Raw genomic sequence first — 24,004 nt, forward strand, 5'->3', positions numbered from 1 at the left:
CTAAGATGTTTGTTCCCTTTACTCTTATAAATAAGAATATTTAGTGCTTTAATTTTTTTTTTTAATTAATAGGATAGAAACTACTTCCCTGGCCCATCTTTCTCATGTAAGAGTTTCTAGGTAAAACAGTTTGCAAATCCTTTCCAGAGTCATTCTTGTTATTAATTGGACTGTTGAAATTAAGTAATAACACCCACCTTAACTATCACGTTGATTGTTTTTAAAGTAAGAAGCACCATAAAATTTTCACCTCCCAGAAGTTTTTTTATTAAAGAATTATGGTTTTGTAACTTATGTTTCAGTAAGTGCCCTGCATCTAACCTACATGGTGACTGTAGTACACCTAAACAAGCCATAGACTTTACACTTTCAGTTATGAAGTAGGATTCTTTACTACATATGTGGGATTCAGAGAGCTAAAAGTCACTAGTCAGCATATAGCTTTTCTAATGTAGCTTCGAAGCTTTTTTTCCCCCTCTGTTAAGTTATTCAGTATATCCTTGTAAAATGCCAAACTTTTATAAAATGGCTATAAGTATACTTAATATAACCAAACTTAATAAACAGAAAACTCTATTGACATTCTGGGGACAGCTCTCAGTAAAAATATCTGCACCTATAATCACTAGAGACTGATTTTAGAGATATTAAAACACAAGTGCTGGTTCTTTGCCTTTAAAGCTAAACCTTGAATTTCAAAGTTGCCAATACTCAAATTATATCTATTAATAGAATTAAAAATTAATTTGGGGATGAGAAAAGGGAGGAAGCACATTTAACCATTTGCATTACATAAATGAATGGATCCCTTGCCAGAACACCCTCTCTGCTATATACATGTGTGTCCTTAATTACTATATGGAACAAGTGTGAGTTTTTGAAAATCTTGTCAAATATGGGGGATGAGAAGGGGGTGTGGTTACTGTGTACTAGAAGATGAATATAAAGTCTAATATGGTTAAAACCATTAGTAAAGCCAAAGCTTATTAAAATTACATGCAGGAAAAGTTATGCGAAACACTTTTTTTTTTTTTTTTTTTTTGCTTTATAATAAATGCAATTTAAAAGTACCATAAAAGTTAAGGGGGGAAGGTGTATAAGAAGTTTAAGGAATGAATTCACCATTACATTTTAACCAGTGTTCAGGCGTTGCAGGTTTCCGTAAATCCTTCAGAGTTTGGGGGCCGGAAACCAGATTATCTTGCCAAAAGAAAAAAATCACACAAAGAGACAAAAGCAGTTGCAGAGCACAAGATGCAATTTAAAGTATAGGAGCAAACATTCCGTTGAAACTCTTCAAACAAATCACGAGTGTAGCGATCCGCTTTCCGCACTTGGTGCTTTACTGCCACCCTGTGGTATCACAAGGTTTCATAATCGCGGAACGGACAGTTTCTTTCATTCAATTCATTTAAAAATACTGAGCCCCACAGTGCTGATCTTGTCCCACATACAGACAACATCCAGAGGGCCTGCAAACATTGGTATTCATAATTTTGAATTCTTTGATTCTTTCAAGAAGAGAATCCCCAAACTTCATCAGTTTGAGGTCCCACCAGACCTTAACTGAATTAAATCTTGGATGTAAGCATTATGCTAAAAATATAATTAGGCTGTACTGAAATTCAAAGGTCTATATTTAAATATATATATATATTCTGAGTTACTTTTATTTAAAGAATAGGCTGCTTACCAAAGATCCACCACACCTTTGAATGAGGAAAGAATGAATCATGGGTCTGAGGGGGCATGTAGTTGCTTGCTTATTATTACTTTACAATTTCTCACATAGAAGTCCATCTGCTGAGTCCAAAAGGCACTCACAAGTGCTACATGTGAATGCTTTTGGGTCGGTGGGATGCAGGCTGTTCCTCAATTGTCTAGCCAGGTGTTTGTGGAAACACACTGAGGAAGAGAAACTGCTTTGAATTGAGGTCAGCCAAAGGGAAGAGAGGGGAAGCATCTGCTGTGGAATACTTGAGCCCTGTGAGAGGAAGATTTCCATAGCACAGCAGCGTAGGAAGACAAAGCCTTTAACCAGTGTGTGTGGAAAAGAGGCAGCCTCATGGAGGCCACGGATGAAGACTTCTTGCTCCTGAGGTCAGATGGCTGGTGGAGATGGGAGGAAAGGAGGAAGCACTGGTCAAGGGGATGCAGACTAAAGAGCTTAGAAGTCACCTACCACAGTCATGGAATTTTAAAGACAGAGATCCCAGGGGGCATCGAGAATCTTGTTACTCCATAGACAAGTAGCAGAGGCAAGACCTAGGAGTATGATAGAAATGTAGGTTCTCAGGTCTTGCTCACTGTATTAGAAGTTGTATTTTAACAAGATCACCAAGTGTTTAGCACACGCAGGTTAGCCCTACACTGAAGGCCAAAGAGGACTGGATTTGCCAAAGGTCGTATGGTCAGGGGCAGGGCAGGGCGGGGCTTGGAAACCACTAATCCTACTTGTAACTCATACTTCTGCCTTTCCCAGCTTCCTTGCTGTCTGTGTAAATCCCTTCAGCCACCACTATGTGCATTTGTCCCTGAATCTCAACTGACCAGGGCTGTGTCTACCTAGTTCCAGAATCACACCAGAATACGGATTTCCCCATAGTTGGTGGTGACCTACACAGGAACATTTGAACACACAGTCTCAGAAGCTGCCAGCATAACTCTGGAAAGCTTTACCTCTCAGGCCTGTGGCTGGCTTGGGCCAGTTTCCTTACTCTATGCTGCCTGCACTTGCAGAAATATAGTCACTGGCATAGCCAACATTTTTTTAGTTGATTCAAAAGGCCCAAGGATTCAGAGTCTGTCTAGTAGCTTAGTGAGGAACTACAGCGACCTGGAGGAATGAGAGGACTCTGTTGCTGATAGCTGGAGTTTGTACTGGGGAGAGGGGCTAGAAGTGGAAACATCTGGCCACGGCTAGGGAGGAAGATGGACAGCAGAGCTACTGGGCAATGAAGCCAGGGTAGGGCAGGGAGCAGAACACAGCATGCAGTACCTACAGAATCCAAGGGGAGCATCACAGAAATCTTTAGAATGAGAGAACAGACCCAAAAGGACATTAGCTTCACTGATTTACACCATAGGTCTTAGGAAATGACCTGAGGAAATGGGTGGTACCTGAAAAGGGGAAATGGTGGCCAGAGAAAGATGGAAGTAAATGAGAACTACCCAGGGAAAGAGCAAAATTAAGATAAATTTTAACTGAATGACCAAGTTTTAATGGCTTTCCAAGCTTTGGGTAGAACCATTATTCACAGAGTACTTATTTATAGCACCTTAAACACTCAGGTGAACCATACACTAGTTTAAATTAGAAAAACAATATTCAGTGTTTATCCCCTCACAAATCATTTCTAATTAACTAACATCCTGGCAGTAGTTCTCACTCCTGCCTATGCATAAGCACTTGAGGTGATTCTTAAAAATACCAATGCCCTGGCAGCACCCCAGACCAATTGACAGAATTTCTGGGGATGGAGTCTGAGGATTCAAAGTTTTCTAAAACTACTGCATGTGATGATTCTCATGTGTAGCCAAAACTGAAAACCAGTGCATGTAATTGAAGGTGGTGTTATGATCTAAAATAAAACAATAATACAAATAAAAATTAATTAAGCAAACTAGCTATTGTCATCCAACTTGACTGATTTAAATGAAAGTGATATATTTTTTTCTTTTTGTCACCTTAAGTAAATATTTGGGAGAGGACAGGAGTGCCCTCATCTGGTCCAAATGGAAAAATTCATACTTTGTTATTTTGAAATGAAGATCTCACTACACAGAGCAGTTTTGGATAACTCTGCTTTTTCTTTCACTTGCAAAGAAATAACAAAGAACTGGGTACACAGGGTACTATTCTATTAAACTAGAAAGTAGATCCAACCTATGAACCTAAGACAAACCAATAATGTTGATGTATTAAATAGTAAAGATATTAAAAATGTTCTCTTTTTGTTTAGTAAATGTTTATTTACTGAAACCAACTCAGCTTGAAATGAAAGCTCATCCTGTAGTGACTTGCTATGGGCATGACTTTCCAAGACCAGGTGGTCTGTTCTATTGTCCAGGAAGCAGATCTGCTGGGATCCTGAATATATGTCAGTATGTATATCTTTCAAAGGAACTTGATACTATCTTACCTAATGCTAGAACTTGCTCAAGTTTTAGAATACATTTAGGATTTATTCAATACAGAAATCTACTCTTTGTTTGAGTACTCTGAAAGAAGACCCAGAAAGTGAGATGCACTTCCACTAGTAAACTCTGAGGTTTTCCTGAGTCTACGTAACAAGTTCAATTTTAGATCTTAACTGGTACACCTTACTGTAATTCTGTAAGAAAAAGTCTAAGCAGAAAGTCAAACCCATGAAAGGGATACAAGCTTTGCTTAATACCATTAAAGAGTACTTCTTGACTATATTTAATGGGAACCAAAAAGAAGCTAATAATTCAATTTAATCATTCCAGAAAATACCTTATAATGAACACCATTTTTACCTGATTAACTTAGAGAACTTCAGTAAGCTGCAGAAAGCCAGTAAAACTGAGACGTTAAGAACAATGACTCTGGACCCCAGGGCCTGACTCCCAGGCATAAGATCACTCATATATGATCTTTGGCAAATGACTCAGCCTGTCTTCCTCAGTTTCCTCCTCCATAAAATAGAAACAAGAATAGTGCCTACTTCATAGGAGTTGTTGCAAGGTTTAAATTCTAATACGGATAAAATGCGTTGAATGGCACCTGCCTGGGAGCAGTAAGAGTCAGCTACTATCATTAAAGAGCTTGTTTTATTATAGAGATGTTTCCACATGCATTTTTTCTTTTGTTTATTTTTCATTGTGATAAAAAACATGTAACATAAACTTTACCATGTTAACCAGTTTTTAAATGTGCATTTTTGTAGTGTTAAGTATATTCACATTGTTGTGAAACAGATTTCCATAACTTTTTCATCTTGCAAAACTGAAATTCTGCAGACTAAACAACTCCCATTTTCCCCTCCTCCTAGTTCCTGGTAACCACCATTCTTTCTGTTTCTATAAATTTGACTACTCTAGGTACCTCATATAAGTGGAATCATCCAGTATTTGTCTTTTTATGACTGGTTTATTTTATTTAAGATAATGTCCTCAATGTTCATCCATGTCGTAAGCATGTAACAAAATTTCCTCCTTTTTGAAGGTTGAATAATACTCTAGTAGATATATATACCACATTTTATTTATTCATTTATCTACCAAAGAAGTGGGTTTCTTCCACCTCTTAGCTATGGTGAATAATGTTGTTATGAACATGGTGTGTAAACAGGGTCTTGTTGAGACTCTGTTTTCAATTACTTTTAATATATATCCAGAAATGGGATTGTTGGTAGTTCTATTTTTAATTTTTTAAAGAATTTCCATAGTTTTATATAGCGGTTGCACCATTTACAATTTCACCAAAATTGCACAAAACTTTCTGATTTCTCTACATTCTCGCCATCATTTTTATTTTCTGGATTTTTTTTTTTTTTTTTGTAGTAGCCATCCTAATGGGTATGTAATATCTATCTCATTGTGATTTTAATTTGCATTTCTCTGATGATTACTGATGTCAAGCATCTTTTCATATGCTTGTTGACCACCATTTACACATCATCTTTGGGGGAATATCTACTCAAGTCATTTGCCTATATATATCTATATCTATATCTATATATATTATATATATATATGTATATGTATTTTTTTTTAAGCCTATAGCACCCAGTATTCCCAGGTGATCTCCCATCCAAGTACTAACCAGGCCCAACCCTGCTTAGTTTCTGAGGTTAGGCAGGTTCAGGGTGGTATGACAATAGACACTTTGCCCGTTTTTTTAATCAGGTTATTTGATTTTTTATTGTTGAGTTGTAGGAGTTCTTTATATATTCTTGCTGTTAACCTTTTATCAGATAAGATTTGCAAATATTTTCTCCCATTTCATAGGGTTCTTTTACACTCTTATTGATCGTATCTTGTTATGTACAAAAGTACATCTTAATAATGATTTAGTCCCACTTGTTATATTTGTTTTTGTTGTCTGTGCTTTTGGTGTCATATCTAAAAATCATTGCCAAACTAATTTCATGAAGCTTTTTGCCTATGCTTTCTTCACCACGTACACTTTGAAAGAAAAATGGGAAGCTGACAGTGGCATTAAATAAAACAAACAGGTCATTTTCAAAAGGCATAAATAGCAGAGCCCTTGCATGCTAGTGGATTTGGGAAGTTGAAGAGTTTGCTGGCCCTTCCTAATAATACTCCTTACTTCATATGACACACCTGCCTATATAAAGTTCAATATTTTTTTCTGCCCAGATTGGACAAAGCCTAATGTTTCACTGTAAACATGGCTCTCTGTAGGATCATAAGTCCCAAGGCAGAGATGGGTTTGGAGGTTGACTGTATTCCCACCCCAGGGACAGAGCATTATACCACCTCTAAAGCAAATTTCAGAGAGGCCATATTATCTTATTTCCTGGCTAATAAATACCAATTTATGCAAATAATTTATTTTCTCTTAGAAACCAAAAATATTATCTTAAAATCTGTCTACTCTTAAGAAGCATAAAATATTTATTTAAACCATAAGGTTGCACAGACTTTATTCAGTCAGTTAGTAAAAATTCTATTTTCAGAAGCATTATTCTTAAAATAAAAGTCAGTATTAAAAAGGGATTGTTAGAACCAAACAAAAGGTATTGTTTTATAGATTAATGTTATTTCAGTTCTAGAAGGAAACTATGAGCACATCTAGGTGTGTGTTTTTGATCTTGATTGTACAGTAGAATCTGTTTATAAAGTGCAGATGCCTGGACCACCCCTTCCCCTCAGAAGTTCTGATTTGGTAGGGCTGAGAATTGTTCCCCTTATCCAACCCCACATTTCGTACTTGAAAATGTAGGCATAAAGCCAGAGACTTGCACCACCTTCCCTGAGCACTTTCTATTTCAGCCCCACTCAGCCTCTCACTGTTTCACATACACCATGCCTTGAATATGTTGGCCCTGGATAGAAGACCCTGCTCTACTAGCAAATCCCTTGACAGGGGTCTTTTTTTAAGCAATGCCCATCAACAGATGATTGGATAAAGAAGTTATATACATAATGGTCTATTACTGAGCCATTGAAAGAAATGAAATCCTACCATTTGCAATGACATGGATGGACCTGGAGGTTATTATGCTAAGTGAAATAAGTCAGACAGAGAAAGATAAATACCATATGATTTCACTTATATGTGGAATCTAAGGAACAAAAAGAAGAAACTAATCAGAAACATAATACATGAATATAGCGGGCAATCTGGTGACGGACAGAGGGGAGGCAGGTTGGGGGACTGGGAGAAAGGGGTGAAAGGTTAGAGAAGTAGAAAGTAGTAGTTGATAGATGGTAATGGGATGGGGAGCACGGCATAGGAAATGCAGTCAGCATTAATGTATTGGCTAGGTGGAGAGTCAGAGGAGGTAAAGAGCAATTAGGGGGATTGATTTATAAACTATATAAATGTCTAATCAATGTAGCGTATACTTGAAACTAATAAAATAAAATTTAAAAAAAAAAAGATCCTGCCAAAATTTTAACTAATTTTGACTTGGTAGGGCTGAGAATTGTTCCCCTACCCTGACTCCTCACACTGAGTTTTTGCTCCTCTCTCAGGTTTACAGCAGAACCTTCTCAATTCATCCTTCTCAATTATTACACTGGCCACATCATATCATCATTTGTTCATGTCTATCTCTCTCTTACTGGACTGTGAACTATTTGAGAATCAAGATACTGTCTTATTCACCTTTATATCAAGCACACAATTGGCCTTCAAAATTATGATGCTGTACAGGACCTAAAACACTGCGATAGTACCTACAGGAAGATGCAAAGTAACATATGACATGCTCCTGTTTCCTAGGAGCTGAAGGACTAGTGGGGTGACACAGGACCTGGTTTAGCATCAAAAGGGATTCATAGATCCAGAATTCTCTCTCAATTCTGTGACTCTTCTAAGTGACAATTCTTAAGAGGTACATGGACAACTGGTTTATTCTAGTAACAGAAAAATATCTGGTAATGCAACACCAACTTCTTTGAGAACTATAAGGCAGAAAAGGCAAAATCCATGAGAGTTTTACTATCAGTAATTATTTTAGGAACTTTCAATGATGGTAGCATGAAAGAAGACTTTCCTACTCAAGCTAGGCTTTGCTTATAATAATAGGTAACTGGGTGTATTAGTTTCTTATTGCTACTGTAATGAATTACCACAACTTAGTGTCTTAAAATAACACATTTTTTTTAATCTTATAGTTCTGGAGGCCAAAGGTCCAAAATGGATCTTACTGGGCTAAAATCAAGATGTCAGCAGAGCTACATTCTTTCTGGAAGCGCTAAGGAAGAATCTGTTTCCTCGCCTTTTCCAGCTTCTAGAGGCATTCACATTTTCAACCTCTGTTTCTAATATTGCATCTTTTTCTGTGACTCATCTGCCTCCCTCTTTACTTAAAAGGACCCTCATGATTATATCAAGCCATCCCAGATAATCCAGGATAAGAGATAATCCCATCTCAAGATCCTTAACTTAGTATATATGTAAGGTAACATATTCACAAATTCCAGGGGTGAGGACATAGATACCTTGGGGACATGGTCATTATTCTGCCTATCACACTGGGATTAGAAGTACAATATGTATCTGTAGACATTTTGCTTGTGGAAATGAACATATAAGTGCATCCTCAGTATAAATATCCTTCTAGAACCCAGTTGTTTGCATTTTATTTGAATATGCATTAGAATGTTGGTACAAAAAGAAGAGGTTTATCTCTTAGACATCATCTAGTCACCAGTGATTATTTTCATCCATTTATTCATTCATTTAACCATTCATCCACTTATTAACTGATCCATACATTATTTATCCATTTATGCTCCTTAATTTCTGTATCAATCAAAATAACTTAAGTTCTGCTACAATAACAAACAACTCCAAAATTTTAGCGGCTTAACATAACAAAAAAATAATTTATCACTCATACATATCTAGCATGTGTCAGCAAAAGGATTCTATTTACCTTAGGTACTCAGAGATCCAGGGTGGCAAAAGCTTTACCTTGATCTGTGCTTTCATGATCCCTGCATTGTTTCAGAAGGAATGTATCAACTGATTCTTAAAGTTTCTATCTGGAAAATGATATGTTCTATATCCACATATATCATTGGCCAAAGCAAGTCAGGTGGCCACATGGCACCCTAAAGGGTACAGGGAAATAATCTTACTATGTGCTCAGAAAAAGAAAACTGGAAATGTTATTGAATGGCATTAATAACTCCCAGAATTCCCCACTAATTTATTCACATGTCTTCTCTCTACATCATAGTTAAATTTGCCTTCACCCTGAAAATAGTGAAGTAAAATACAATATAAACTAGACTAAGATCAGAATTTCTATGTTCTTGCCCTACTTTCATTTGCCTGTACTCTCATTAATTTTTCTGGACTTGATTTTCATCATCCATGAAATGAGGATAATAATTATTGCTCTGCCCTTCTCACTCAGTTCTTCTGAGAAACAAATGACATGACAGAGAGAAAAACAATATATTTTAAATCTCTATTTACCAAAAAAAAAGAAAATTAAAGATGTTGTACTCCTCAGTGAGATGTTTGTGAGTTCCAAAGTATTTATAATAGTTAAGTATTGCTGCTTTAACCCTTCGTTAATTCAAAACAATGTTTTCTCAAAAGAGAAAATTTCTATTATCTTAAATTTTTTTTAACTATGCCATTCTAAAATTCCATTCATTCAACATATATTTGTTAAGCACTTACTGTGCACAGAGAATTACATTTACTGTATCCATTAACTACCATGATAGGAGAGGAGATTCAGAACACCATATTTAGCTGTAAACACTTTCTTCATGTGAAACTAACTGGTCCATAGAGAAAATGAACTTAAAGTAAAGCTAAAGCAGTGAATAGAAGAAAGAAAAAATAGAGAAGAAATTTTATGAGAAGACAAGTACAGATGAAGCAAAAAAAATTAAGTCAGAGTTGCAACAAAAGTCACATTCGCGATATTACATCCATATACAGTTTTCATATTTTAGACTTGAAATTCTATATGCTGGAAAAATTACACTTTGTGATTTTTATGCTGGAAAGTTGGATTTCATACAAAGGAAATGACTAAGTCTAAAATACTCTAAGTTTAAAATGACTCATATACTCTTAAGATTAACAGAACCTAACACTGTATTATGATTTGTATATTTGCACTTCAAAATTCTCAAAGGATTTAGTACTCTGGGACCAAAAATCAAATGTTTCCAAATTGCACCAAATCTTTTAAATCCAAGTTTAGTCTAATTAAAAGATGAATGTGGTGAATTTAATGACTTTCCAACACAATTATATTTTGCCAACTCAAGAAGGATTAGTGCAATACTAACACGGATGTTTCCAAGTTCAATAAAGTAAGGGTGTGCTCACTTAAAAATAAAAAGCCTTTCAAACGAAAAGCAACAGCAAGCATTTGTTTGAGATCAATAAGAATAGAAATTTGGGAATCCTTAATTCAGATGGTATTTATGAGAGAGGGAAGGGGAAAAATTACATCAATAAAAGGAAAGCATTTCTATTGGTACAGATAACATCACGTAGTGATGTTAATGTTAAAGAATGTTTTTAATTTTCAGGCCAGTTGTGATAATTGCCTTCTTATCTTTGAAAATGGTTCTTTGGGAAACAAGGTTGCTTAGGCCCAGTCCAAGGTTATTTTGTCCTGTTTTAACATTCCAGGATTTGAGACATAATATGTATAGTACAGTTCCTCTGGCCTGGCAGCTCTAATTCCATTTGAAGTTACCTCTATTTTTTTTTTTTTTTGATAGATGAGTCTAAAGTAGGTTAATAACTCTTCTTTAGACCTCTAAAGTTATGGATTTAGTTTTACTGTAAGCTCTTCATTAACTTGTATGGGAAGTGTCAAGTTAACAACATAAGGTTTTAAGTCCATTTGGATTAACAATAGTGTTATTTCCCTAGCATAATCAAGACATTACTGAAACAACTTGGATGCCATTCTACCTCCTATTTTAAGTAACTCTTCAGACCTATATTTTGCCTCTAAAATCTCCAATAATATCCTCCACTGGACCAGGGCCTATCTAGAACCAACTTGCTGGGCTTGGGGCAAGAACCATTTTGAGCAATAGGTGAAATATAACTTTGAGATCCCTCAAGACCTCTTTCTTTGATAACTTCCATATTTCCTTCTCAAGTACCAAGTTCTATCCTGAATCCTTTTACTTATAATGAAATTAATTATTTGTCTCTTTGCTAACCAAACTTATCAAGACTCCAAGGAAAGGAATACAGAACAGAGTACATGCCTTGTCTGTACCAGAATTTCTGTGAGGTATAAAAAAATATAACATAGAAAGTATGCTTTATGACCCAGCAGTTCCTAATGAGTAACAATTTATCAGAAAGCATTGGTGTTAGAAATACACCCAGGGTTATTGGCAAGGTCCTGGGCTGAGTTTTCCAACAGCCCATTCATCCTACCACAAAAAAAAAGGCTGCATGTCCTCCTTTATCTTAGACTGAGTCAAACTTAAAAGAGTCTTTGTTAGACCTATGCTGGCCCCATTTAGAGATGGTGTTACTAACATATCAGTTAGTCATGTTCACCAAAGTATAATTGACTGATACGGAGAGCAGCTTATCCCAAAGCATTTAGATTGTAAAGGGTATGCAGGTTTGAATATTTAAATCAGGAGCTGAATTTTTGATGGATAATTTCAAAAATCAGCCATAGGTGGGCCCCACCCAATTAAAAAAAAAATTCCAAGAGTTATAGAAATACTACTTCACACCTCTGTTTTAAAGACTTGTTGAATTTTGTTTTACATCATTTTTGCTATTTAAGTTGTGTAAAAACATGTGGTTGAAGTGATTTAACACCCAGAGCACTGATTCTGGGTATCTGATAAAGTATCAGGTGCAAACAGACATCTACATGTCTGATCAGAGAGACACCTAGATGAGTTAATTAAGTAGGCAAAAAATCTTCTTCTGATTAAAAAATCAGCAACTGACAAAGATAGTACCTCTTTGACTATAAATGCCCCCTCTCTATTCATGATCTAGAAAAGGAGTGTTTAAAAAGCCTTGAGTCAGCCAAGACTTGATTATGGCATAGGGAGTACTTTTCTCCATAATGAGCCAAAAGCTCACTGGAGGCAGTGGGGTATGAGAAAAGAATACAGGTTTTTGGAGTCAGATCTAAATTCCTACCCCAGTTTCCTCCACTGTGTGACCTTGAGAAAATCAGAAGTGAGCCTCACTTTCCTCATCTGTAAAATAGTAGTCACAGGGCTACTGGGATGATCAAATGACATGATCTTTGCTCTTGGCATTCAGTAGGCACTCAGTAATGCCCTCTTCCTCCAGCCACAGGGACACCAGGTGATTTCCATGTGTATTTAATCACCTTTCTCCCCATCCCTTTCAGCATCTTGACAGATTATTCTACAGTCATTCAAATTGGAAGGTATGAAGAGTAGAGAGCCAGGAAAATGTATATGATTTATTAGCAAGTACAGAAAGGAGACTATAACCATTACAATATGATTATAAATTTTAAAACCTAAGAAGCTAAGGAAATGTTATGATGTTGTGCTATAGAGGGAGGAGAGGGGCATTATTGTAAAACTTCTGTGTTGTTACATTTCTATTATAATTTTTTAACTTCAAAAAATGTTTGCCTCTAATTTGTAATCAAACCCCAATTTCATTGTTCTTCTATAGGTCTAAAGTAGGCCTCTTACCTTGCCTCAGATATTACTATCTTTAATAGATTCATTTTATGGGGACCCTGAACCCTCTGTTAATTTGTGAATGCTCTTAGAAAGTTTACACTATTGTGAACATTAACTTTGTGAACAAATTGTATTGGGTTACCTTGGATAACAGTTACTTTGGATAACTACCTTCAAAAAAGCATCCTGCGGCAATGGAAGGGGCCAAAACCAACTGGGAATGAGAAAGCTTGGCCCAAGTAACCAGATTATCTTAGATGTGTTACCTTACCTTCCTGAAATTTCAGTCCTCAGGTATAACATGAACTAGTTAAACTTGATTCACTAAAGTTCCTGTCAGATCAAAGATTCCACGATGCTGAGGTCAGTACTGGGGGGAGTGGCTTCCTGGGCGGTGAAGTGTGGGTTAGGAGCCAGGGTCAGACAGGGCAGTGAGGAGGCAGGTACCTGAGGGAGAGGCACCTGGAGGAAGCCAAGGATCACAGAAGGTGATGAAGGATGACACTAAAGGCCCTGTTGTCTTCCATCCCCTAAGAAAGGGAGGTGGCCCAGTTCTTTTGCTTTATGCAAAACTTTTGCTGTTCTGTTCAATGGTGGTTTACCTATTTAAAAAACAGAAATTTTATGGAGAAATATTTAAATCTGAATCACGAAATTTAATTTTTAAGTATATGTTGTCCTCATTTACTCCCCATTTCTCATCAAAAGAGATCTTCAAACACATGGATGATCTCGCTTTATCTTTCTCTTGTAACTTGTCCCATGCCTTGTATAAGTACCAGACATATAAAAGATGCTCAATAAATACATGAACATAATGAGTAATTGTCAATATTTAAACTTAGCTTACCCCTAAAAGGGTAAAATCCCCTTGATTCACTCTGACAATAAATATCATATTCTTGGGTAAAAAGGTAAATTTTTTTTTTAAATAAACGAGTACATGAAGATACACAAAAAAACACTAATGTGCTCAGAGACTTAAGCTAGTGAGAGAATAGAAATATTTCTTTGCCCCTGGAGTACAAGTCTTAAGTTATCTCCAAAGAACTACTTTGGGCACATGACAAAATTTGATGAACTTACTTTAGTATAAGGCTTTGTTTCCTTCTAACAGCCAATCTCACAAATCATTTCTATAAAATTACTCAATTTTCATTTCTGAAAGAAATGGCACTAGATACTTAGTATCAACTTTAATTATGCCTGAGGTTTTTTTCAAATCAAATATCCCAGGTAAGAAAGGCCAATTTATAGATATTTAATTGCCTCCCAAGTACTATTTTTGAGATCAAAGGCACTTTAACTTTCTAAAGCACAAGACCAGGAGAAAAAAAATATTAAACATAAAATAACACATTATTTCTTAAATGAAGGGGGGGAAACTTCATGCAGCTTTGCAAATACCTTATCTAATATGGTACAGCTAAAAGGGAATTTTTGTAGCTATTTAGTAAACAGCTAAAAGAAGGAATCTCAAATGAAGGAAGAGAGAATATTTGTGTTTGCCTGGCACCACTAGATAGCTTCCTAAGCAGTCACACCCTAAGGTTTGCGATATCTACCCAGTACCACCATTGTCTGTCTCAGCTGTCATCTTTTATTACAAATCTTCATCTTGAGAAAAACCTTTGCAGTTGCAGCATGATCATGTAAAAAGCCATAGGATAGGACAAGATCAGACACTTGTGAGCAAAAATAAAAATTAGAAATAAGGGGCTGCAACACAACCAAAAGAAGATGAATTCTTGTCTTGTTAAATTACCTCCTTCCCATGAGGCCAGATTGCCCATGATTTCTCCATTATCCCTAATTTCTCATACTTTCTGTCATCTAAAGCAACCTAATACAATTCCTAGATCTGCTACTGAGAGTTCTTAAATCCTTCTTTTTGGGGACAGAGATAAGCAAGAAAAGAGGAGAATGAAAATAGTCAAGAAATACCACCAGAAATAAATTAACGTTTCGATGCTTATAGATATTGCATCCTAAATATGGTCCAAAGAGGCCTCTGCTGGTCAGAAAGGATGAAGATGAAGGCTGGAGCATTCTTAAGTCTATGGATATTTTCCTTCTTGTGCAAATGTTTGGACATGTCCATTATCCCATCTGAAATTCCCAGCAAACCCACCCAGTCCTATGCCCATTATAGCACTGAGAAAAGTAAAGTTCATAGAAATTAGAATTGTTTGAACAGTGGCACTGGAACAGTGACTTTGCACTAGAACTTCTCCCACTAGTTTGCTGGCCTCTCATGTAATATGTTGGGAGTTTTTTTAGCTTTATAGAAAGAAACAGAAGCAAGAGATGACATGCTAGGTGCAGAACTGAGCCTCAGTAAAAATTGATTTAGCTTCATTGATTTGAGATCTTATTTCTCAGCCTATTGATAAAACACTTACAGGGCAGTGTGAAGACCAAGAAGCCACTCTAGAGGAAGGGGCAGGTAGGGTTAAAGGGAGAGAACCACCAAGTGTTACACAGGTGATGAACAGGGGAGTCTTTTGGTGTAAAGATGGTCACAGAAGTAAATGTTCAATCAACGTCATGGCCACGTAAGCACATTCTGTACAATCACTTACTATTTTATAAGGGCCTAGTATCCAAAATATACACAGAACTCACACAAGTCAACAATAAAAAAAGAAAAAATCCAATAAAAAATGGGCAAAGAACCTGAACAGACTCAAGAAGACATACAAATGGCCAACAGACATATGAAAATGTACTCAACTTTGCTAGCTATTAGGAAAATGTAACTCAAAACCACAATGAGATACCACCTTACAATAACAAATGTTGAAGAGGTGGTGGGGAAAAAGGAACTTTCATACACTGCTGGTAGAAATGTAAATTGATACGACCACTATGGAAAACAGTAAGGAAGTTCCTCAAAAAAATAAGATTAGAACTACCATATGACCCATCAATCTCTTTTCTGGATACCCAAAAAATTTGAAAACTTTTATTTCCAAAGATACATTCACCCCAATGTTTATAGCATTTACAATGGTCAAGACATGAAAACAACTGAAGTATCCTTCAATAGATAATGGCATAAAAAATATGTGGTGTATATATATATATATATATATATATATATATATATATATATATATATATATATGGAATATTAGTCATAAGAAAAGATGAAATACTGCCATATGCGACAACAAGGATGAATCTTGAGATTATCATGCTAAGCAAAATAAATCAGATAGAAAAAATTGAGAACCATATAATTTCACTTATATGGTAGATAAAAAACTGAAAGCAACAAACATGACAAATAGAGACCTGTGGACACTGACAGAGGATTAGTGGTTACCAGAGGAAACGGGGAAAGAAGAAGGCAGATAAGGATAAAGGGGATCAAATATATGGTGACGAAAGGAAATTTAATTTTGGGTGGTGAACACACAATACAATACACATATGACGTATTATTGAATTGTACACTTAAAATCTATATGATTTTATTAACCCATATCACCCAAATAATTTTAATTTAAAAAAATAAAAATTAAAAAAACAAAAATAAATAAACATAGCGTGTACTTCTCTACAACACCTGTCTGGGGAAAAAGGGAACTCTTGTTACTAACATCTAGTTTTTGCATTTGACTTATAATTTCCTGAATTCTCCATGAAATTCATTTCACCTGATTTCAGCTTATGAGAAAATTTAGTCACTTCTTTCGGCTCTACTTTCTGTCATTTATATATCTCATTTAGATCTCAGCACAGAGGAAGAGATTGGCTCTATGACTGACAGGAGAGAAAAAATATATATATATATGTATACATATATTTCAATAGGGGAGAGACATCTATTTCATTTTTAGGAAGCATTTATCCCACAGCATAACCAAAATAGAACCAACAGGATTTACAGACTCTGCTGCTAACCCAGTCCCTGGAGGGTTCAGAACACTGAAGATACGGGTGGCAGGCATTTCCATTGTAAGAGATACTTGGCAAGTCTGTACCTGAGAAGCCCAGCTGCCCCTCTCCTCATCTACAAAGCACCATCATCCTCATCATTTCTTGCCCAAAACCAAATTTACAGTCAGAAAATTTGAAATAGGTTCTCATAATAGATTGCAAATCCTACAAAAAAAAAGGCATTTATTAATTCTGTAAATAATACTTTTCTTGGCGAAGCACAATCATAATCTCATTGATTCTCAAAATCTTTTGTGTTTATCTCGGCAGGCAGTCAGCTGCAGTACATATTGGTTCAGCATTTGGATTCCACCAGTGGGTTCCCACCACTGTTGGACCACCTGAGGATCCACCTGGACACTAACCTGGGAAGGTTTCTAAATTAAAGTTCCTGGAAAGTTAGTCTTAAACAATATCTAATGAACTTTTCATACTGTGCAAAGACTGAAGAGAGAAACAAAGATACATGCATACACACACTTAAACCAACTAAGATCCTTTCTTATTTGAAATGATTGTATTTAAGAGGACACTCCCTGAGTATAAGAGATTTGGATCCTAGGCTCAGTTCAGGCAGTTTTTTTCAAACTGTCACCTCCTTTCCCTTCTCTCCAGTCTCAATGGATCCAAGGACCTAAGCTAACATATTTGCTTAGCTTTCCCTCCTCTGAGACTAGTGCGTTGGCCACTAAAGATCTATTAAATGCCTCTTATGGGTCAGGTGCCCAGAAAATATTTGCTGCCCAAGGCAAACACTGGCTAGTTGTTGGCCAAATTTTTCCTCCTTCTTTCTGGGCACGTAATTAGGCTGCCTTTAACAGGTCCTGGAGCAGCCGAGACTGACTTTTTGAAGGAGAATGTGGCCAGGTGTGCTGGTGTCCTCTCCAGGTCTGACCTATGGCACTGGCTTTGCCCCTGACACAGCAATCTTAGCCCCATCAGTGGAAGATGAGGAAAGGATCCCTGAGTCACTGCCCAGAGGAAATCTGCCCATCAATCAGGAACACTCACTTTGCATTTTATGAAACTTCTGTTAAGTGGCTAAGGTTGGCATTTTCCTGTTACAGTAGCTATAATTACCTTAACTTGCCACTATCTCCGACTTAGGCAATGACAATCCAGTAACTCTCTGGAGTATGGGTACAAACCCATCAACCATTTTTCATTTATCCAGTGTGTCAAAGAGACATAGAAGCAAATTAAAATCTTGAAAAAGAAAATTGATAGCCACAGGTTTTTCTGAATAGCTACAAAACTGGGGGAGATTTGCAGTGTCTTGCATGAGAGCAAAGAGAAGAGAAAGGGTTGCCTTCCTCTTCATGTTCTGACAATGCATTCACAGTTAAACTAACACAGCCAACCAGATTTTAGAACACTCAAAGCCTCATCTGCAAGCTTGTTCCTCACAGGACTACATCACATCAGTTCTGTCCCCTAAGCCCTCTGCCATCACTCAATAGAGTGTGAAGTCAGTGAATTGTCTTCAGAGTCCCCTCATGGTTTCCCCATCACTTTCCCATGCAGCTCTTCCCAGGACATGTAGGCCTCTTTTGTTTTGACCACGTTCATCTTATCAAAACCTGTGCTTAGGCAGTTAGTAGGCTGGAAGGACCTAATAAATTAACCCTATTAGGTTAAAATGACTGACAGTTGCACATCTCATTGGTGGATTCCTAAACTTGTAGAGTATTAAGGAATCAACTAGTCTGGGTACTTTGTCACTCAGAGAAGGAAAATTAGGCCCAGAGGAATGAAATGACCTTCTAAGTAACAGTGAACTTATCCCTCTGCTTCCCTCTAAGTACCCATTGCTCTGAATAGTATGAACATTTTTCCAAGGAACAAACTCAAAAGCTCTGACTCTCTGATAGTGAGATTGTGGATATCAGCAGAGAAGCCAAAGCAGCCCTTCCCAATGCCATCCAAATAAAATCACACTTGTTTATAAACCTAAACTTGAGCATGAACTCCAGTAGGAGAAAGATGGATCTGCCTAGTTCTCACTGGGGGCATGGCCGAGAGGAAACCCCAGCTCAGCATTGCCACCTTTTTTTCCCAGCTATTATCTGGGCATCCTGCATGAGCACACATCATCAATACCGAGTTGATTCCATTACTCAATATTATCAATGCTAATACTGGGGGTGCTTGAGGGGACTGTGGAGCTTACTTTTGAACTAGTAATGAAGCCTCAGAGAATCCTTATATCTCTTAAGACTATGCCCAACCTTGAGAAGCCCACCATAATTGCATGCTGAAAGGGATAAGAGCAGATTTGCTCCTGAATAGTTTGGGAATATCAGACTTAAAAATCACATGTACTGAGCACTTGCTGTATGTAGACATTGATCCAAGTGCTGAAGAAAAAGATCTGAGTTATGGCTTACGGTTTCAATGAATTGAGTATGGGTGAGAGAGAGAGAGAGAGAAGAGAGAAGAGAGAAGAGAGAGAAGAGAGAGACTGTATATGTTAAATATAGGTACAATCATTCAAATAACTTTATGTCTAAACCAATTTTGAATGATTATTTTCATTTTTAACCAATTGCTTTGACATCCTGCAGATATATCAAGTAGGATGTTATTCTCAATCCTGGTAGATATTTCACTGTCAAAGTTTTCTTTAGAACGATTAAAAGTTTCCATTGGTTTCATGAGTTCATTTGTTCATCTTTTTTTATTATTTGAATGGGCGAAGGCAATTCCTCTTCCTTGACCATTTTGTGTTTGGGGACCAGAGGATATTTATATTTGTAAATTCTGAAAGTATACCAGATGGTTCTTTCTCCTCTCTTGATGATAGTTTGCAGGTTTATCCTGTCCCATAGTAGCTCTTTCTACTACAAAGCATCCTCCTATCAGGCAGTTAAAGGCAGCATTGAGGCTGTAACAGAGTCACACAAACCAGAGCAATGCAGAAAAGTGCAGAGAGGCGCTTATAGGCAGCCCGTACCACAAGCAGAGGCAGCTGTTTCTAGTTTATGCACAGAAAGCAGGAGCACAAACTGTGAAGCCTCAATACTCCCAGTGTTTCTCATCTGTTCCACTGAAACATGAAGACTCTCAGGACAACCTGAATTGTACAACTCTCTAACGGACACAGACAAAACCCAGCCTAGAAAACATGGGACAACTCCACAGCCACTCATCAACAGCACAAGTTCTGCCTCTACTCAGTAAGGACAGCCACTCAGAGACACACACAGGAACAACCAAGCAAGCCAGGACCCACTCCACATCCTGTGCACCTTCTACCCACATGCAATAACCACAGAAGATGCCCCCAAAGGCCCCAATTATTTACTAGCCATATTTTCTGCATTCGTCATTTCTCCTATAACACAATGAAGTATAAAGTGGAAGATCACAATGCAATCAGCATTAATTTTATTAAAGGGGTTTCGAGAAGTTAAACTAATATCTCTCTATCGATGACATGCAGAAAATGCCTCTTTTATCAAAGTAGAAAAACAAAGAAACCAAAAAAAAATCATAATAATTCGCCAGAAAACATTAAAACAGTAAATGAGCCTAATAATGTAAGAGAACATTTAACATTCTCTAGGAACATTGTGGAGATAAAATTTCCCACATGTCAAGGTGATGCTTCATCTTCTTCGGCCCCGCGTCTCTTTTTGGACAGAATGGTGGCGCCAGTACTGAAGCGTCGGTCGCTGCACTGCCTGGACGCCCTCCTCACACCCATTCGGACTTTCTGGTCCCCAGGAGCGGGGCGCTCCCAGTGCCCGCCGGCCCGGCATGGGGCTGCCGCGGACTGGACGGAGAGTGCCGGGCCGACTGACTGCAGAATGTTAAGGAATGCTCGCTGCTGGGGTCCTGGGGGTCCCCTCTGAGGGGCCTGCCCCTAGGCTTTGTGCGAGCCCTAGGCAGCTTGTCGCTGGCTGAAGACAGCCCCTCACTCTCGTCCTCATCTTGAAGCTCTATCTGCCGGGACACAGCAGACTGACCACTGGGGCTGTGGGCACCTTGCCCTCCGGTCCACCTGCCAGGGTGCGCGAGCGCCGCCCTTTCCTCCCACCGCGCTGTGGGAGCCGCGGGATCCGCCCTCCTCCCTGCGCTGCCGGGTCCCACGAGCGTCCTCCTGCGCGCGCTGCAGAGTAGGTCGGCCACGCTGAGCAGCATCGAGAGTGCGCTGAGCGCCCAGAGGAAGAGCATCAGGATTGATTTCTCCGTGGGCCGAGAGACGTAGCAGTCCACCGCGCCAGAGCAGGGAGAGTGGGTGCAGAAGAACCTGTTAGGGACCGAGAATCCGAAGAGGAGGTAATGCAAGGCCCCGAAAGCTGCCTCTATCAGGGTCCTCAGACAGAGGTGCACGATGTAGCCTGAGGAGAAATCTGGCACCAACAGGCTGCGCCCTTCTCTGCAGGGCAGCAGGCAGCGATTATCCCCAGGGCTCGAGTCAGCGTGGTCCTGGCACCCGGGACAGCCATCTGGCTCGAAAGGTTCCCGGGCGACGAGCTCGGATCCTTTGTGCAGCACATAGACACTGAAAACCGCAGAAGGGAGGAGGACAGAAATGCTTTGGACCAGCCAGAAGCGAAGGTGAGACACAGGGGAGAAAATATCATAGCAGACATTGGCGCACCCTGGCTGTAGAGTGTTGCACACAAACCTCTCCTGCTCGTCCTGGTAGACAGGGGACCCGGCCACGAGAATCACCACCATCCTCAGCAAGATCATGAAGATAAGCCAGATCTTCCCTGAAAAAGAGGAGGAGGACGGGCATCGTCACCATCATCCAAACATACTTCCTCCTAACAATAGTGTTTATTTACTGGGGCTGAGAGTGAAGTGAGAAGTCCATAAGCATGCATTTTAGTAACAGCAACGGTATCAGCTAGTTAGCACAACTGACAAATATTTATTGAGCATTTTCAATGTGTCAGACACATTGTGAACTACTTGTTCACATTGTGAAATGCTTTGAGATTAGCAGATTTTAAAGAAGGATAGATACTAAAAATGTTTACTCTGACTGCTAGTTCAGACCTTTGGTAATGTCTCCTGGACTGAAAGATCTAGAAAGAAAGTTGAGCTGAGCAAATTAATAAGCAAAAAAGATCTTACTCTTCTTAGGAAGATAAGCTTTTAAAAGAATGTTAGAACATTCCTGTAACTCTGTATAGCTGATAAAACTGTTAAGTTCACTTTTTTTTTTATGATAATGGTCCGGAAGACCTAATTTAATAATGGGGTTTGTATGTAATGTTTCTTTATGGTCCTTGAAATCAGATATCTTTACGAACCTTCAATTTCTCAGAGTTTTCAGTAATTCAGAATTCTTTTTCCCCTATTTCAATTGTTATGAATTAATGAGGTTTGTCTTTTTTCAACTCATTCTGAATAAATATGACCAAGCCAGGGAATCAAAATAACTTCAAAAGTCCTCTTTTCATGTCATGAGCAAACTATTTTGGAACATATTTAAGACTAGGTCAAAATAATTTGTTAATATTTTGTTTTGTGATAAGATACAGAAAACATCACCTGAAAACAGAAAAATAAAACTTTATTATAAATGAAGGCAGTTAAAATATATCATTACATAATAAAGTCATTGACTCAAACTTTTAAGACCAAAATGATTTTGTTTATATTCTAGAAAATAACAAGTTAGAGAAATATCAATGACTTTGTGGACATATTTTAACCCTTTTCTCAATCCCTTTTTCGAGGACGTTTATGCCTCTAAAAACATTTGACTTGTCTGCACTAAACTCAGAAATCCTTATTATTTTCTTTGTTAAAAAAGTAACTAAACTTGGTGCTGTAGGCGTAAACAAATAAAAAAATAAGGGGATTATAAGCTGACAAGTTCCTTGCAAACTATGAGGTCTACCAAAGGTTGCCTCACCTAAAAAATTAAAAAAAAAAAAAAAAAAGAAAAAACTAAAATTGGGATTTGGTTTAAAGCACACAAGAGAAATTGCTAATCTCTACAAATTAAGCTTCAAGATTACACCCTAAATAGATGAACAAGAAGAAAGCATAATTGAGACACTAATTTCTCTTTAACGTTAACTGTATTGTTCCTTTTCCTGGTAATGTGGCCAGAGAAGAGTTATACAACACCACCTCGTTCATCTACTTCAGTCTTCAGATTCAGCACCAGAATGTCAGAGTGAAGAGGCCCTGTGAGAGAAACACATGCACACTCAAGATTTCCTTAAATGTTGGTGGAACTGAGGAGCAATTAGAAGAATCTTGAACCCATAGCTCTCTTTGCTCCAGCAGAACTTAGGCCTTTCTCCTGGGGATAGGACAGGCAAACCTATGAAAATGAAAAACAGAATAAGAGCTCTGCGGGTGTTTCCTATACTCACCCACAATGGTCATGTTGCAATTTAATGTAATGATGAGGAACCCCAGCAAGTCCAAACGGTCCATGCTTCCAGAATGTCGCAGTCTTAACACTGCTGGAACTGTTGAAAGCCTGTGATCTCCAAGGCAGAGGGAAATCTTTGCAGTAATAAATGTATCTTAGCTACAAAAGACTTAAAAGTGAGAGCTGGAGATATAAAAGGAAAGATTTGAGCCCAGGAGCAAGAGGTCAGTTTTTCTGTCTCCAAGTTGAGACGTCCTGGAGCTGTTTGCCTCTAAGGAAAAGCATTCCTGACAACTGCAGTAACCAGAAGACAGCAGGAGTCATCTCTCATTGTGGGCTATTCTTACCCTCTTGGGACATTCCAGGCCTGTGGCAGTGCTCACATGTCTCCACCAGGAGAGAGAGACAATTCAGGATATAAAATAGAAGTGACTACATTTAGCCCAGAAAGAAAAGTTCAGTTAACTAGTTAAGCAAACTCTCTATGAAAAAGGTGTTTCCTCCTCAGAAATATTTCTGCACCACTTCACTTGTTAAAGAAACACTAAAATGTTCATATTTTGTCTTCTCTATGAAACATAACCCATTATAACCCACACAACTCTTGTCCTCATTCTCAGTTCTTGTACCATTGAAGAAAACATGAATGTGCACCTTGGACTTGTGTTCCAACTTTAGGCTGTGACTCAATTATCCTCTACCTGTTTCCTGTCTGGGTTAGTGACAGGAGCTCTTTACTTTGATATGGAAGGCCTGGGTGCAAAGTTGGGGTAGCCTTCTGGTCACTCCAGATATCCTCTTCTTGCAACAGAAACAGTCCCTATCCCCTAAACCATTCCACTCAGGGTTTGTGGAAGGCAGGCG

At 38.0% G+C, this 24,004-nt stretch overlaps 1 protein-coding gene and 1 pseudogene across 1 annotated transcript; both read right to left on the reverse strand.

Annotated features, from left to right (window-relative positions):
- Positions 1–5,739: 5,739 nt before the first annotated feature.
- Positions 5,740–5,848, reverse strand: LOC120593345 (uncharacterized; annotated as a pseudogene).
- A 14,642-nt stretch (positions 5,849–20,490) lies between these two features.
- On the reverse strand, positions 20,491–23,293 carry GJD4 (gap junction protein delta 4). The gene is made up of 2 exons (XM_039850992.1): positions 23,139–23,293; positions 20,491–21,515 (listed from the first exon to the last, which is right to left on the reverse strand). Exons 1-2 carry the CDS (start codon positions 23,200–23,202, stop codon positions 20,491–20,493), a joined length of 1,089 nt encoding a protein of 362 aa, XP_039706926.1. The 5' UTR covers positions 23,203–23,293.
- Between the last annotated feature and the right edge of the window lie 711 nt (positions 23,294–24,004).

Source organism: Pteropus medius, unplaced genomic scaffold (genome assembly GCF_902729225.1).
Source record: "Pteropus medius unplaced genomic scaffold, Ma_sr-lr_union100, whole genome shotgun sequence".
NCBI lineage: Eukaryota > Metazoa > Chordata > Mammalia > Chiroptera > Pteropodidae > Pteropus > Pteropus medius.

Bases quoted from the DNA above. Each gene is read 5' to 3' on its own strand.
- GJD4 (XM_039850992.1), bottom strand. From the start codon at position 23,202: ATGGACCGTTTGGACTTGCTGGGGTTCCTCATCATTACATTAAATTGC. The intron at 21,516-23,138 runs GTGAGTATAGGA...CCTCTTTTTCAG, and splicing joins TTGCAACATGACCATTGTGG to GGAAGATCTGGCTTATCTTC.